The following is an 18,196-nucleotide window of genomic DNA, read 5'->3' on the forward strand; positions in this document are numbered from 1 at the left end:
AACAATTTGTACAAAACAGTGTAAATAGAATAATTCCCCGCACAGTCAGTGAAAATATGACAGTATGTATATTAAAATACTTATAGATAAGATCAATTGAAAGTATTAGCGCATCAATGTACTCAACATCTTGTGTAAAGTCAGAGCACTAGGGGCAAAACTTTTAATGGTACGACTAAGTAAGTTGCAAGACGTAATTCCACTTCCTCCGTCCGTTTTTCCAGATCATGGACGCTTCTACTTGAGTACGTATCGCACCATCTAAAAGAAAAGCGTAGTGACTAATTGTAGAGTTGCCAGTCACCAGACAAGCAATGTGCTTTACGACTATCGCGCTGTATCCTCTGGTAATAAAGTTTCTGACAGATTTTACAATTAGCTTATTCATAATTATGTTTATTTTTCCGTAGTTTATTATCTAAATTCCCGTAGAATACGGGTTGTATAAACTACTGTTTTCTATATGTTTTATTTTCTAATTTAATAGATACATTACCCAACAGAAGCCTTGACGCTTCACATACCTGATCATTTGTTAAATATACTGTTAGACGAATCCGCGCAGTCTGATTATGATCTGCACTGTCCGCCATTTATTCAGTATCTTTTGGTAAGCACCTCTGTCAACAGTACCGTCTGACAGTCTGTTAACGGTACAGTCCAAATTGAAAGATGGTCATGTTCATTATAGAAATTTAGCAGGGTAAGGGTTAAAAGTCGTATATAACTATTATGAAATCAAACAATCATTGCAGATGTCAACTTTAAAAATACAGAAAATGCAAAATCCGCCTGTAGTTGAAACAGCTCGAACAATAATCTAGATCAGACAATCATTCTCTAGTAGTTCTCCACCACAATTGTTAACATGGCTCATTTGTGTATATGTATAAACTGAAAAAATGTAGTGCTTGCAAGAACGTTAAGTTTGTTTTGTATAAAACTTGAACAATATAATTGTCTTGCCATAGCAGCAAGATATTCCCGTGATTACCACCGTTTAATACGAAAGTATTAAATAATTGAGTATTTCTTCTGATTTCAGTTTAACATTCCAATAGATAGATGTCAGGATATCTAAAAAATCTGAAATAAACCAACATAATTATAGGCTCGGAATTCATTATTTCCATTCTACCTTAAATGTACAACATAGATAGTGGAAAGGGAAGTATTAATAATTTACAAACTTGTATTTCTTATGAATTTCAACTAAACATGTTACTGTAAATAAAATGCTAATTCTTGACAATATGCAATCCTTAAATTAATAAATTCATTCGCAAAGTAGGTTTATCACATTTATACTTATCAATATAAACTCTTATCTGAGCAACTATATAAGTCTTAAAATTGCCTTTTGGTATTTTAACAATCCCATAAACAGTGTGTTGATACCAGTGCAAAAAAAGAAAAGAAAAAAGAACAAAAACAACATAATTTGAAATTTTCAATAATGTCAGGAGAGAGTAGAGTTGGAGAGTGAATGGGACTCAATCCTTTTTGCTAAATCGTCATGAATAACTAACTGAATATAAATACCAGTACAAGAGGGTCATGATGACCCTGAATCGCTCACCTGAGTAATATGAGCCACCCATTTCAAATGGCAAACTGACGCTAAAATATAAAGAAAGTAGGTCAGTACGTCTAATTCATGGTCACTGAAAGTCAGTTTTAAGATCGGGGTGCAAAACTGTACATGTCATCCAAATTTCAAGACTGTATCTTAAATAACACGAAAGTAGGTCAGTAGGTCAAGGTCACAGTCAGGTGACCCCTAATCACTTGAGGTTATCAGGTAATTATAACTAAACAGTCTAGAAAGTTAGGAACTATGATCTAATAATTTTGGTTACTTTTTCCTACCGTATAACTAGAACAATCTTATAAGAGATCCAGTAGGCAATGCTACACACCAAATATCAAAGGCCTAGACCTTGAACTTTTGGACAAGAAGATTTTTTATTTTTTCCTATATAAATCTATGTTAAATTTTAGACCCCCAGGGCAGGGCCTCTTTTAATCCCGGGGGCATAATTTGAACAATTTTGGTAGAGGATTACTAGGCAAGGCAACATACCAAATATCAAAAGCCTATGCCTTGCAGTTACAAGCAAGAAGATTTATTTTTTAATTCCTATACAAGTCAATGTAAAACTTCAGACCCACCGGGGCAGGGCCTCTTTTCACCCAAGGGTATTAATTTGAACAATTTTGGTAGAGGACCACAAGGCAATGCTACATACCAAATATCAAAGTCCTAGATCTTGTGGTTTTTGAAAAGAAAATTTTTAAAGTTTTTTCCTATATAAGTTTTTGCAAAACTTGGGATCCCCGGGGGCGGGGCCTCTTTTCACCCAAGGGGCATAATTTGAACAATTTTCATAGAGTGATAAGGCGGAACAACTATTTTAAGTCTGAATCAAATCCATTCAGTTATCACTGAATTAGAGTGAAAGTGCATCAATATTTGTTTATTTATTTATTTATTTGGGTTTTACGGTGCACCAACACAGCATAGAAAACTTAACCTGAAGTTATAAGTAAAAAGGGGGGGGGGATAATTCGTGTAATAATGGTGCAAGACTTATGGCCCTTGGGTCACATGATATGAGTGATGATTTTGAATGACTATTTTAAGTTTGAATCAAATCCATTTAGTAATAACTGAGATTGAGTGAAAGTGCACCAAAACTTTAACCTAAAGTTTTAAGTAAAAACTTTAACCTGAAATTCTAAGTAAAAAGGGGGGATAATTCATGAAATATTGGAGCCAGAGTTTCGACCCTTGTGTCATATGATGTGGGTGATGATGAGGAACAACTATTTAAAGTTTAAAGTTTGAAGTAAATACATCAAGTAATAACAAAGATAAAGTGCATTAAAACTTAAACCTGAAATTCTAAGTAAAAAGAGGTATTAATTCATGAAATACTGGAGCAAGGGTTATGGCCCTTGTGTCATATGATGTGAGTGTTGATGTGCAAGGGTTATGCACCTTGTGTGAAATGATGTGGCATCAAAATTAAGTACAAAGTCTAAGAAACAAGAGGGCCATGAAGGCCCTGTATCGCTCACCTGACCTATTGACCTAAAGATCATCAAGACAGTTTCATTAAGATATGGTCATAAATGTGGCCTCTAAAGTGTTAACTAACTTTTTCTTTGATTTGACCCGGTGACCAAGGTTTTGAACCCACATGACCCAGATTCGAACTTGACCTAAAGATCATCAAGATTAACATTCCGACTAAGTTTCATGAAGATACAGTCATAAATGTGGCCTATAGAGTGTTAACAATCTTTTCCTTTGATTGACCTGATGACCTAACTTTTGACCCCACCTGACCCAGATTTGAACTTGACCTATAGATCATCAAGATTAACATTCCGACCAAGTTTCATTAAGATACGGTCATAAATGTGGCCTCTAGAGTGTTAACTAACTTTTCCTTTGATTTGACCTGGTGACCTAGTTTTTGAAACTACATAACCCATATTTAAACTGGACTTCGAGATCATCAAGATTAACATTCTGACCAAGTTTCATGAAGATACGTCATACATGTGGCCTCTACAGTGTTAACAAGCTTTTCCTTTGATTTGACCTGGTGACCTAGTTTTTAACCCCAGATGACCCAATATCAAACTCGTCCAAGATTTTATTGAGAGTAAGATTCTGACCAAGTTTCATTTAGATCGGGCCATAATTGTGACCTCAAGAGTGTTAACAAGCTTTTCCTTTGATTTGACCTGGTAACCTAGTTTTTAAATCCAGATGACCCAATATCTAAAATGTCCAAGATTTTATTGAGGGTAACATTCTGACCAAGTTTTATTAAGATTGGGTCAAAATTGTGATCTCTAGAGTGTTAACAAGCTTTTCCTTTGATTTGACCTGGTGACCTAGTTTTTGATCCCAGATGACCCAGTATCAAACTCGTCCAAGATTTTATTGAGGGTAACATTCTGACCAAGTTTCATTAAGATTAGGCCAAAATTGTGACCTCTAGAGTGTTAACAGTCAAATTGTTGACGACGACGGACGGACGGACGACGGACGACGGACACAGGGCGATCACAAAAGCTCACCTTGAGAACTTTGTGCTCAGGTGAGCTAAAAATACATCTACTCGTTATGTTCATAAAATCGAAGCCGCTTTAGAATTCTATATTCTATAAAGTAGGAATTGCAATTATCAAGATGTGGTAAGTTGCTTGAATTGAAAAGCTGGTCTTAAAATCATTACAGCCACGGTGGGACTGACAAGTTTTCATCAAAGTCCAGTGTTATATCAATATGCATCGACAAAATCAGCTGTAACCGAGAATAGATTTCTCCAATTTTCTTCGAAGTGTTACAATAGTTAAAACGTACTGCTACAAAATAATATGTTAAATGGGGTTGCGGGAAATCTCACCCAACTCTTTTATGTGTATTTTTGGAATAGATATCCTTGTATGTATTGCAATTTAAATTTATGCGGTATTTGCGTAGTATGGGCAGATCATGTATTGTTTTACAAATGCATTTATTTAGAAATATCAGTTGTACGTTCAAACACATAATAATGTGCAAGGGAGATAACAAAGATATTATGTGTGCATAAAGCTTTCTTCAAGTTACTGCTCTTGTACCCCCAATCATCTGAACACAGGCATTACTTTAAGAGTATTTACTTATCAGCTTCCATGTCAATTTTCTCTGTTGTTTATGGTAAAATAATAAAACGTTTTATAATAAGAGGTTATGAACAGGTTATTCGAAGATACTGTGCTTGTTTGGTGTTCAGTCCAGTTAGTAAGGCACTACACTTTACCTCAATGATCGGGTCTAACGAAAGAATTCGGAGATGCCATGATAGGAAGCTGTTCTAATTTTTTTTGCTGTCCTGATTTGTTGGGTCTTTAGCCATGTTCATATGTTGCTCTGTCTGCTGCTACGGGATGGAGTACATGCGTAAAAGGTTCGTTAAAAGAAGCTTTAAAAGTCAAGAAAATGTAAGTTAGAAGTAAAATTGGAAGTTAAAATCAGGAATTTGGAAGTAAAAACTCAGAAATAGTAAATGTGGATGGTAGAAAACTTGAAGTTGGAATTAGATGTCGTGAAAATGAAGGTTGAAAGTGTAAAATAAGGAGCTCAGAAATGAAAAGATGATGTTGGTCAAAAGTAAGAAAGTGCTAGAAGAAATGAAAATGGAAGTTTGAGGTCAGAAGTGTTGAAGGTAGAACTAATTTCTCCATAGTTGAAATGCTAAATGCTGACTTCCTTCTGTTTTATCCTATGAAACAAAAACAAAGATAAATAGATTAATGAAATACTAGATTAATGTCCTGTTTATGTTAGCTAAATTGCGTGCTGTAATTTCAATGAAAAATATAGTAAGATTACAATTGTATTACAAGTCCTATCATTTGAAATGCCATTTAGTTAAGGTTGTTATGCATGTTCTGACTAAATATATTTACAATATAGAATTTAATTAAACCATGATAGTTTGTAAACGTTAGGCTAAATAAAAATCAGCCAATAGAAAAGACAGAGTCGTTTGCTTGATTTTATGCTGTGGATCTGAAAAACAGACTCCAGGCAAGTTTTCATAATACGAGTCTACGGGAAATATCACAGTTTTGATAACATTTTCGCGCATAGAAAAATCTACAATGTACGATAATACAGATTTTATTCTAGATTAGAAAGATAAATGACGTAACGGCATGACGTCCGGTTTACCAACATGCGGAATAATCTTAAGCGCGATTACACTGCGAAAAAGACAATACTGAAATAATAAACAATAGACCTCAAGGTATTCTTACCAACAATACTAGGTCCTTGGTAAGTTTTTGTGCAGTTCAGGTTGCAGTAATCCTCTGTGCAGCATGACTGACAAATGGGCAATCCACGGTATGGCTCATGCAGATTAGGAAGCGAAAAGGTACACTGCAAGTATTTATTTTGATCATCAGATTGTCTTGTCTGGTAAATTTATGTTTCCATAAAAGCGAATACATTGGTTATAGATTAAAAAAAAATTAAAGCTTGTGATGCTAAGATGATGCTTATTTATGTAATTTGTTCCACAGTGAAGCCAAGATGATACCTATTATGCAAAGTGTTGCTACGTGATGCCAAGAGGACGTATTGCTCAAATAACGATGGAATTTTGCTTGACAATTATTTCAGATTATTGATATTTCGTTTTCTACGGTATGCTAAGCATATCCTTTTATATACTGAATAAATACTTGGTGATAATGTAATTGTATGAGCAAATGTGAAGCTCATTTTTTAAATTGTTCATATTTTATGAAAAAGCCTATTTGACAATAGAACGAATAAATGCAGCATATTCAATAATAATGAAACTGATTCACCTGTTTACTTGAACAGCCCATTTTATAGTGCGAATCTTCTCCCCACTTCCGGTATTCTTCAATGCTGCAAATCTGAAAGAAGGTAACTTATGTTATTCCGTTGATAGATAAAAATATTTGATGTATCCATTAACTTACATGCTTAAATATTATATTATTGGTCATTATTTACTCTGGTGCTATTTTTGAGGACATTATCTTGTTGATTTCATCATATAATTTTGCTCATGGATGTGCAGTGGTGTAGCGGTCGCGGGTTCGATTCACGTTATTAACTATCTCAAAATTTCTTTTACATAGGATCGAGTACTGGTCAGAAGTCCAGAAAACAGTCACCAAATGTAACACACATAAGTCGTGAGAATGCGAAATAGAGAATTGCTGGGGAAAAAATGTAATTAGACGACAGAGGCAATGAACTTAATGTTGCTAGCACTGTCTCATGATTTTTAATTTGTTCATTTATTTTCATTTCCAATATCAAACAGATACAAAAGGATGGTGTATATGTATAAAACAGAAAGATATTTTCACTGGAGAGTTTTATGTATATTACATTGCTTATTGGTGACCGGGCCATGATCAGGTACATAATCTGTATCCCGTTACAAATAAAATATGTTAAGAGTATCCTGTATGTCGGAATATTTGACGAATTTGGACATTTGGACATTACTTAACAGACTTCAAAATCTATAAATTATTGGACGACCGCTAATCTTTACTGAATAACTAACCCGATATTTTATACATAGAATAAATTAGCACATTTCATCTCTTTACCGACAGAAATGTCGGAAATTTGCAGAAGACGAGAAAAATCAAAGTTTGTGACAGAAAAACGTTAAATAGTTAACCTAACTATCCTAAAATGCTAAAAACGGTACTTATTTGTTTGAAAGCTTAAGTTGAGCAAGAAGGTAAAATAGCTATGGCGTTCTGTGTAACTCAGAATCCGTAGATTTGCAGTGGTCTTAATTTTGGATACAACACTTCCTATTTTGCGTACAATGGTAAGAGCTTTATATGCTTATCGGTCTTTAAAGCTACTATACTCGCCCACAGTTTGGGTGAATTTTTTCAGCATGTTTATTTCCACCAAGTTTGGCATAGAATGTACATATGACACTGAAAATTGATAAAATGTGTTAAATGCTAGTAGCAATGCACGGAGAATGTAATTTTTTGCATCATTTCAAATACGTTTCCACGGTTTAATACCTTATGTACATTTTTTTTTGTTATTTATAAGAATATCTAGGCAAAATCTTATGTCAATAAGTTTGTACCACTAGTCACTTTCAGAGTACTCACTTTTAAGGATTTTTGAGAGAAATTATTTTTTGCCTAATGTGGGTTAGTCCCTATAAACATTAATTACTAACCTCATCTCTTTCACATAAAGTGATTTTATTGCAGTCAAGCGGAGACCGCTCATATGGACAGTCAAAGCAAACAGGTCCGCGGTAGTCTCTTCCTCCTAGTCCTGGATTATATAGACATATGTTACCTTCTACAATATATAGTGAACATAACGAAAATGCCACATGTTACTTTCAAGCATAAAAATAAAAATATTAAAGGTCAAGATGTGAATTCATCTCCTGTCGTGCTGTGTATCTCGTTTTCAGACAATTAGAGAAGAAAATATGATGTATTTTTTACTTCGACAATTACAGAAACATATATTGTTTAATTACAAATAAGTGTTACCGTTATCGCCACATCCTCTGTTGTTACAATAATTTTTTGAGCAACACTCCATACACTTGTCTGGCGTATCTCGAAACGAATCTTTTTCTTTCAGACACGTCTGGCAATGGAAAGTAAGTGAAATAAATACTATCAAAATCAATGTAACGTAACTAGTGATGTTGTTGAAATGTCACAAAAACAGCAATGAAGTACTAAAGTACTTACAATTAAGAGAATTAAGTTTGTTAACTATCCGGCTAAATAATACTTCAAATTCTTTCTGAAATATAGAACGCAACTAAGAAAAATAATAGCAGATGAGTGTTTTTGTGATAGGTAATGTCCGTCAAAATTTCATAAACACAATCAAATGCAATAGATGTTTAAAACAGCATGTAGGAACGTATGATCATGTGGCCATCAGAATTACTTGCAAGTCTTTTAAAATAGAAAATGTACAGTGGAACTGTGGACAAGTACAGATCGGAATATGTCTTTTCCCATGTTTTCCGTAGATAAAATTACATTATGCACTATGACACTTCTGTTTGAGGAAATAAATACGAATGTTTACTTACATCTGGCCGTGAACACCCTGATCGGTAAAGTTTTCTGCCATACTTTTCATATGATTGTATGTAACATACCTAAAATGGACAATAAATCTGTAAAAAGATCCTTTGGAAGCAAAGAATGCAACCAAGCAGAATAACAGCAGACTCGGTTTGATCGAGTCTGTTCATGAGAGGCAATGAAATATGCAACAACTCTCATGCCCCCTAGCACCGGCTTAAGCCGAACACTATTATACATCAATTGAATGGACTCCATGATCCTAAAGGACAAGAAAATTATAACAAAACTGAATCCAAGTACGGGGAGATTTAAAATGAGTATGTAATTGCTCATCCTATGCTGCAACAAGACTAAATCAACTTCTTTATTTTACAGCTATAAAATACTTACAACGCCTTTAAGAATAATTTTATATCAAAAGGAAAAACTTAAAATTTAACTGATAAAAACTGACCTCGTTTTCGTCACAGTGTTTGACAACGTCACATGATTCAGCGTGGCCCATATCTTCACAAGAAAAGCAATGAACATCTGTAAATAAATGAATAAAACTTCAAAAATGGTGATACTGTGACTAAACGTGTTTAATTGAGATCAGATTATTTGATACTAAGCTCAAGCTTGAATTGACCACTACATTTTATAACGTAATGGTTTTTTAACTATGATCAACGAAAAATCATAAAAAGTTATACAGTCGATACAGTGAAGCACTATATTATCGGTTTTGTAATGTAATGGGTATTCCACCCATATTTGTTTTGTTTATCAATCAAATAAGGATAATGTGCGTATGCCATTCAGTAGAAATTTAATAAATCACATGAACCCATCATAAAATGGTCAATATCCATTGTTACGACCATTTTACATAAAACACGAAGGTAATATTTTTTTCGAGAGTTTCAATCTGAGATTCATTTGAGAACTTACGGTTACCTTTTTCAACTAATCCGTTTGCTGACGGCGTACCTGCATACAAAAATAGAAAAGTAATGTCTGATTAATTACGTAGTACCCGGCAAGGATATATATCCTTGGAAAGAAATGCAAATAAAATCTTTATTTTAATGAAAAATTACAAACACGGTAAGAAAGCTCAGTGCTTATTAAAATCAATTGTCTCAGAATGTTTTATTATTTGTATTAGAGATATACGTCTCCGTGCGGAAAAAGTATATATACCTGACTGAAAGCCGAATCCGACAGGGAATCCATAACCTGTGTTGTCTCCAATTGCATATGCTATTACACCAAACGTGACGTTTTTGTTTGTGTGGTATAGCTCGTGGTATCCTGTCCTTACGTATACAATTAATATTGTGTAGTTCGAAAATGGCTCTGGAACTGTAAATGTTTCCGCTTGACCTAGTTGTAACCCGTCTAAAAGGAGACCTCCAACTTCCACAGAAGGCACAACAATAGCCAGCCGGTTTGCATATCGGCTATATATGTTTGGGACAACGAAATAATAATTATTAAGATAATTTTTTATCCCCGGAATAACAGTCATAAACAAAATGTCATCTTCATAATATTTCTGGCCAACACTGTACTGTACAACATTAATCGAAGCATTTGAAGTCACAAGTACTGGGCTGGCTCCCATTAAACATTGTCTTACACACCTTGTTTCTGAGTGATTTTTGAGACAAACTGCTGCATTATCAAACGAAAATACTTTGAGCACAAATCCTAGTTTAGGAAAAACTGGAGGAACAATTACTGTTTCACCCCACAAGTGTTCTGGAACCATCTGTTCCACAAGCTGATCACATAAAGCTTTGCCACGGGGACCTAGTGTACCGTTACAGGTTGAGCCCGATAATACGGCCACAGGTTTATCTGACAGAACGCTTGTAAAAGAAACGTCCGTTTTACTGTCGATTTGGTGAACATCGCTCCTATTCAATGTTAGAAAAGTGGTATTTCTTCTATGACCTGTCATTGTTACGGTTGTATTGTCAGAGATCCCAATTATCATCATTTCCGAAACGTAGCTGTGGTACGGCAGATAGGACGCAGCTTTATACCGTGTTCCTAAATATGACACTGGTAACGCTAGATAAGTTTCCATTACAGCTTGGTAGAATTTATAGCTGCTTACAAACACAGCTACGGGCACATCTGTCCTTAAGAATATACCGGTCTTTTCTGTAAACGTTCCTCCGCGAGTAAATACATCGCTATATACTGACAATGTAGTTGATCCTTTGTTCAAACTTCGATTGTCTGATTTGTTTGAATATGGAAATTCCAAAAACGCATTCCCCTTACTTTGTGATGCAATATCGATATAAACCTCGTTTCCAGAACTCCAAGCAGAAGGCATCCCGATGTAAAACTCTTTTCCATAATGGCCTTACATAATAAAGATGTATATTGAAACAAATATTTATTACAGATTTATATAAATTTGTATCGAACCAAATATTGTGCGACTTTAGGAGTGCAATATAATTCCGCGAAAGAACGAGTGCATATTTCTCGATGCAAATCTAATAATTTTTTTATTTACATACTACACCTATAATTATTAAATAATTTATATAAATTTGTTCTTAAGCCCGAGTAAATTTGTAAATATTGTTGTTTATAGAACTTTTAAACCCGAAGACACACATGAAAGTGACGTCACAAAGATGTAATTTGAACGCCAATATGGACAAATATAGACGTTTCATGTTCCACTGTAACTGAACGGAGTTTATAAACGAGAATGTAATAATGGCAGCATCGGACGTCAGTTGCTTATATGATTACAGACAATAGATAAATACTAATATAATATGATCTGCCCTGGCGTCGGCGTTGACGTCGTTCACCTTGGTTAAAGCACAGGCGCTTGAAGCTCTATTAATAAATACATGCATTATCATATCCCACCCACCTAATATACTATGAAACAGTACAGGTTAGCAAGTAAATCGCGTATTTTTTGTTATTTTTTACCAGCTGATAACTCGAACAGAATCTCAGTTATTAATATAAACAACCTTTCAGACGAAAGAAAAAAAACACCGTATGTTACGCTGAGCACAACTAACAAAAACGATAGTTACTAACACTATCAAAATCGCCGTTCTGGTAGTCCGTCATACCTTTTCCAGCTTCCGGTTGTAAAATCCGAGGTAAATCACTGTCGAAAAAACATTAATTCATCAATACCAATTCTTACCAAAAGAAAAAGGTGATTGAACAATTACATAAAGACTACCTGTAAACATCCCGAGCCAATTACAGCCAAAGAAACTTTTGTTTAGTTTGGAAATCCACCCCCCTCCCCCCCCCCCCCCCCAACTGTTTCAAGAATTGTGACTTATTATTCGTGACGTCACTACAGCTTGAAGATGATGGTGTTTCTGATACACAGTAATTGGTCGTTCTGATTTTTTTCGACTTTCTTGACACGCCTCATTTTGATGATCAAATGCTGAAACTAAAAAACTAATTTTGTAGGGTTTCAAATTAAAAGATATATATCAAAATCTGTCAAGGGCCAGCTTAATATCATTACCTATATTTCAGTTACGTGTAGTTTCTGGTGATATTTTTAATCAACGAAGCATATCTTTCACGATACATGAAACTTACGTTATCAATATATCGGCAGTATTGCTATTTGTGCCGCCGGAATTTTTTTAATTCATGATAGAATAGCTCCGAATTTCACGCTTTGCGACTTGAAGGGTACCAACGGTTTACCCAAATGCTGTTTGTTATCGCAAACAAACATGTGTTTATTTTGGCGGGAAAAGTGCACGTGCGTTTTACTGCGTATCAAAGTTACGGTGTATCAAAGTTACGGTGTTTCATTAAATAAAAAAGAGATATATACATATTTCTTCTATATATACAGACATCAAAGTGGCAAGGCTTATTTTAAAATTATTAGTAAACGCATTTAGACTTACTAACTGGAGAAAAATCTGAACTGTGATTGTCTCGAGTTGAAGGCTAATGTTAATTATTTCATGTAAAGTTTTGGAAAATAAACTGGCATCCTGAAAACTGGTGTGAAAAAACTGAAAAATTACGGATTTGGATTTGACAAACATATGTGAAGTAATCGTAACCATTCAAGGTTGCCAACCTAGATCTCTTTCAGACCTGCATATACATTTTAATTGATTGAGCTTCAAACACCTGTGGTTAAAGTTTGGCATGCAAGACTATATCTCACATGTTTATGCTTGATTGAAACTACACACAGGGCGTCCCAGTTATGAACCCTTCTAAAATAACCGAGTGAGATAAGTCTTAGTGGAATTTGAGTTACATTATGACTCCTTTTGATTCAGAATATCTATTGAACTATAAATCTGTATCTTAGAAACTACTACATATGAGCCGTGTCATGAGAAAACCAACATAGTGGCTTTGCGACCAGCATGGATCCAGACCAGCCTGCACATCCGCGCAGTCTGGTCAGGATCAATGCTGTTCGCTTTCAAAGCCTATTGCAATTAGAGAAACCGTTAGCGAACAGCATGGATCCTGACCAGACTGCGCGGATGCGCAGGCTGGTCTGGATCCATGCTGGTCGCAGTCACTATGTTGGTTTTCTCATGGCGCGGCTCATATGCTGGACTGGTACGTAGCACACGGCTTCTCAGTCATTAAGTCTACTAAACTAACCATACTGAAAATTTCTTGGCTGCATTTAGTCTAAATTACTGTCAAGCTGTGTCTCACTAATAACTATATTTACTGGATTCACACATAAGACATCCTCCGCATCAAACGTACTTTCATAACCTTGTTAGAGAACCTTTGGTTGTTTAACAGTTCATATTGTGACCCCTTTTACTTATTTGTTTGCAGTCAAGCTGTCATTATTGTCATCTGGAATACTATATCAGTTTTGCTTGACTATAGTGGAAATTATAGCCCTTGTGCGACAAAGAAATTGTTGAATTGTCGAGCGCGCTGTCTTACGGATAGCTCTACTTATCAAATCAGACGTCTCAGCATTATATTACACCTGAACTGGTTAAAATCCGAAAGCTGAATGTTTTATTGAAATAAGAATTCAAAGTAAACTAAACAAGGAAAACTATGAAACACATACACATAGAAGTATGTATAATGGAACTTATATAAAGCATTTTCTGTGAAATCTTCCAAAACATTTAATTGTATCAAGATAAAAATATAACTACTTACTTCTCGATGATGCATGGATATTACTCAAGCATCCCTGAAAGATGAATATGTTTGTACGTTATCTCATCCCCATAGAGATAACTTTTGTGAATAACTATCGGCTGCGTGCCTTTACTTAACATCATTTTACTTGTCAAGGGGTTTGAATGCATAACTGTATATATCGACAAATCGCAAAATCCAGTATCATATTGATGATATGGTTAGCCGAATCAAATCCTATATGTATTGGGTTTCTAACCATCGTTGTTTCATTGTTTCCACTTTTCAACATCATAACTTCGTGTTTTCATCAACGTAGTTTCGACTTTTCGCCATCTTACTTTCGTTATTTTGACTTTTCAACATAGCAGTATCGTACTTACGTTGTTTCTAACTCACAATATGCGGTGACGGCCCTTACGGGACACGGTAGGTACTTGTGGTCTAGTTATTTTATTTATTTTCCAGTCTAGGATTCAGATGCTACCGAAAGGGTCTCTGTGGCCGAGTGGTTAACGTCGCTGACTTCGAATCACTTGCCCCTTCAAGCCTCACTCGGGGTGTTGAATTCTTCATGTGAGAAAGCTATCCAGCTGGGTTGCGGATGTCGGTGGTTAAAAAATCTCATCTAACATCAAGCATATATGAACAAAGTTACAATGGTGAAAATATCTCTGCATTAACATGTTAAGAAAATTTTACATCATCTTTTCACAGAATTTATTATGGTGTTGTACGTATTATTAGAATATTGATATTCTTACCATAAGAAGAAAGACATTTATCGTTGCCATATTCCAACTACAATCGAATATAATCTCTGTAAATTGGTGTTTCCTTTTCGGACTATTCTTTAACGTTCCACAGTTCATATGTATGTTATCTAAACTCAAAATCTTATATCAGTTGGTTGAAGGCGATTCAAGTAGAAAAAATAAAGTTACAGTACTGCGTTGTTATTTAACTATGATATTCACTTATACATTATGCAAGCAGTAGATGACAGAATATTATGGTTTAACGCTTCAAATATTTCATAATCTCTTGACCCGCTTGACGGATATACAAACAATTTTATCCTAAAAACATCATCCAAGATTTATGATTGCTAATTTCTGTCCTCTCTCTCTGGCTAGGCAATTCTTAAATCATCGCAACGATATTATGTTGACGTCACGTCGAGAAATAGCGCAAATATCTTACTTAAAAACATGTTTAAAATGAAATGTCACACAGCATAACTGTCCTTGGTTAATTTAAACAAACACCGAGTTGATTATTCGTTGTGTAGAATAATGCGACATCATTTGCACTCTAACTGAACATTTTAAGACGTATTATCAGTTCCTGTCCAGGCGCGTATAAACAAACGAGCGTGACGACCTACCATTTGGCGCCATACATGCGCGAAGAAACAATTCTGTAATATTTGTTCTAAACAATAAAAGATAAATTAGAATCGAAATAATTTATAGCTACTCCGGCGGTTATACGTCGTACGAAATAGTTTCACAAAGACGTCAAAGCATACCTCAAGAATACTTTACCCAGATGAACCAAGACTTTTAGCGAAATAGAGGAGAAAATTGGACTGACAGATTAAGAAAATAGAGACAATAGCCATTCTTCTAAAGGATTCTTATAAGTGATGTTCGTGTTCAAGGTATAACAACAGAGGGTAAATAAAATACTTATTATGATAATAATTGAATTTAATTTTATGTTTACTCGCTAACATACCGGACAATTATAGATACTAAGAAGTTTTCGATCAAGATTTTAATGAGTATATGTAACTCCAAATTTAATATTTGTATAAACAAAACGTTTCGTTGAACAGTTGTCTAAATTTTAAGAATATTGAAGCAGTTGTTGAATTTGAAAGAGATTTGCTTGAAAATTGTTTGTGCTAATACTTCTTTTGAACGAATGAAGTATAGAAAAACTAGTTCACGCCTTAAGCTGTTTCGGAAGCTGTGTTCTTAGAAAACGTACATTCTAACATAAAAATTGCTGTTCTTGTCACTTTTCGGGGGTGTATACAATAACCTGACATTTTTTACAATTAATGTTATGGCGCTTTAATTAGTGAAGAAAAAACATTTTCATTATTTTAAGACAGTTTGTCTCATCTTTTAGCAACTTTCATAAAAGACATATATAATGTATATGTAATACATATGGCCGTGACCGCAACCAAGTAGGTTAGATTTCACAAAGCTATGGCCCGTTTACCAATTGGTTCGCATCAATTGCAGCCACCATCAGTTCTTTGAGCGCTTTCATTTCTGAAATGTCACGAATTTAATGATAATCCATTTTTCAATGGCACGTGCTTTTGTCTACAGTTCTGACAAATTTATGACTCAAAAATATAGGTAAACTTGACATTTTCTTTATTGCTTTATTGTAAATTGGTCTTGGATACATGTAACAGATATTTCATGTATCAGTGAACGAGTACATTTCGGTCCTCAACAAGCAGTTAACGTTTTTTTCAGTTAGCGTTGGTGAAAGAATAAAAACGAATTTCAAATACTCACACTATACTTAATTCTGTTGAAATCTTTTTATTGGCATATATTTACAAATTCTTTGATTTGGAAATTGCCTGTAGTGCATTTTCTATCACTTGGAATTATGGCGTTTATCTCTTCGCAAAACGTTTTAAATCTAAACAGACGAAGATCTCAGTCGCCTGTCGCTACCTCCAGAATCAACGCTTTCAATTCATTCACTACGGGGCATAACTTTAATCTTGTTCCACGCTTCTGCCTCAATGTTGTTACTCGTCAAAATTCGCGAGAAGCTACGCTGGAATGGCATCATCTACATTTTAAAATTGAAAGCCTTGTCTCAGGAGGTTATTACACATTTAACGAAAAGGCAACTTGCACAAGAATATACTGCATGATTTAAAATCTGTTTTTGGAAGGTAGTTTTTATCATATAAAAGGTTTTATTATAAAGCAGCCTAAATCAAATACATATAGATCTAGCAAGCCCTTTAAGGATGCTATAAAATTCACCAATTTGGTAACGGTTACGCCTTGTATTTTAGTCCAATGGAGAAGTCTGGTCTGTAGGGTTATCCATATTTCATATAAAGTTCATCTGATTTACGGATTGATTGAAAGCGGCAGGTAATGTTACAGATTAAGCACGTTCGGATTTGGAATAAATAACACATACACTCTGTCGACTATGACTGTCAGATATGCAAAATTCTCTCTGTTTAAGATCTTTGGAGAACAGAGGAACTGATGCAAAATTAATAATTATTTTTTTACAAAATTACACTAGTAGCTATTCCCGTCACAGCATATTTTGAAAAACCAAGGAGTCCGCCTTGTCACACACACACACTGGCCTATAGACAAATCCATACAGTTTCCAATTACTACAAAGTTTTCTTTTTTCCCCCAAGTATTGGGTGTCTTATAGAACAACCTCCCATTTGAAGATGTTCTTCTGCCTACGTTTGAACCTTTCAAGCAGGCAGTATGCCAACTTACATGCAACTAGTTGTAGCAAAGTGTGTTTGTGTTTTTAATTTGAATTTACTTCTCTTGTCTGTAAATCCAACACTTTTAAATTTTTTTAGTCTCACGTTATCACTTTACCATCTCACTGTCAATACTTTTGTAAAACTCTTTCTCTTGCACTGACAGCGCATCTGCTAACAGTACCCGTAACGGGAGTTAAACAGTATGCGAAGATGGATGGATGGATGGGAGTAGAATGGAATTTAGGTAGGTGGGTGGGTAGGTAGGTAGAGAGATAGATAAATAGACAGATGTTTGCGCGAACAGAAAAGATTAAGATTAGGTACCCAGTGTATGAATAAGAACATTATAAATGCGTGTATTTAGATATTTTGTTTCTAGTTTAGCATGCAAGTTGTATTGAAATCTGAGGATGGTATATAGTCTGACGCACAAGTAAACACCAACTTGAATAGCAAAAACTAACAAAATATTCTTATTGCTATATTACTACGGCCTATGCAAGCGGATAGGTTTATTACGGTAGGATTGTTGTTTTAAAAAAATGACAAAGGACGAAGCTTGCAAATCCTATAGAGACTTTTAATTGCTTTCTATGCGAGTAACTGCAAATGCATTGCCGAGCTGAGTTTCAACTATTACAGTATATAACCCATAGAGACTCTTTTTAAATGTCAGTTATTTCCTTTTTTATCTTGTGGATTTTTACATTAGTTTATCTTCTTCGCAAATCTTCCAGTCTCATTTACGTTGAACATGAGCAACGAGCCGATGACTAACTTTACATAAAGCTAACCGTATGTTTACTTCGGTGCATGATTGAGTTTTATGGCATTCGTTTGAAATTGTTCAGTCAACTAATAAACATATTAATAATTAAGGCTGTTTCT

General features: G+C 34.8%; 1 protein-coding gene across 1 annotated transcript; it reads right to left on the minus strand.

Moving 5' to 3' along the window:
* Window positions 1–512: 512 nt before the first annotated feature.
* On the minus strand, window positions 513–14,787 carry LOC123535230 (uncharacterized). The gene is made up of 11 exons (XM_053520250.1): window positions 14,565–14,787; window positions 13,819–13,852; window positions 9,838–11,013; window positions 9,592–9,624; window positions 9,107–9,183; window positions 8,655–8,723; window positions 8,095–8,194; window positions 7,767–7,867; window positions 6,382–6,453; window positions 5,824–5,947; window positions 513–5,285 (listed from the first exon to the last, which is right to left on the minus strand). The coding sequence occupies exons 1-11, from the start codon at window positions 14,670–14,672 to the stop codon at window positions 5,281–5,283; spliced, it is 1,899 nt and encodes a 632-aa protein (XP_053376225.1). The 5' UTR covers window positions 14,673–14,787; the 3' UTR covers window positions 513–5,280.
* Window positions 14,788–18,196: the final 3,409 nt, after the last annotated feature.

This window comes from Mercenaria mercenaria, chromosome 12, assembly GCF_021730395.1.
Source record: "Mercenaria mercenaria strain notata chromosome 12, MADL_Memer_1, whole genome shotgun sequence".
Classification (NCBI taxonomy): Eukaryota; Metazoa; Mollusca; class Bivalvia; order Venerida; family Veneridae; genus Mercenaria; species Mercenaria mercenaria.

Bases quoted from the DNA above. Each gene is read 5' to 3' on its own strand.
- LOC123535230 (XM_053520250.1), bottom strand. From the start codon at position 14,672: ATGAACTGTGGAACGTTAAAGAATAGTCCGAAAAGGAAACACCAATTT. The intron at 6,454-7,766 runs GTTAGTAATTAA...ACCTTCTTTCAG, and splicing joins CTTTATGTGAAAGAGATGAG to ATTTGCAGCATTGAAGAATA. The intron at 5,948-6,381 runs GTGAATCAGTTT...AAATACTTGCAG, and splicing joins TGGGCTGTTCAAGTAAACAG to TGTACCTTTTCGCTTCCTAA.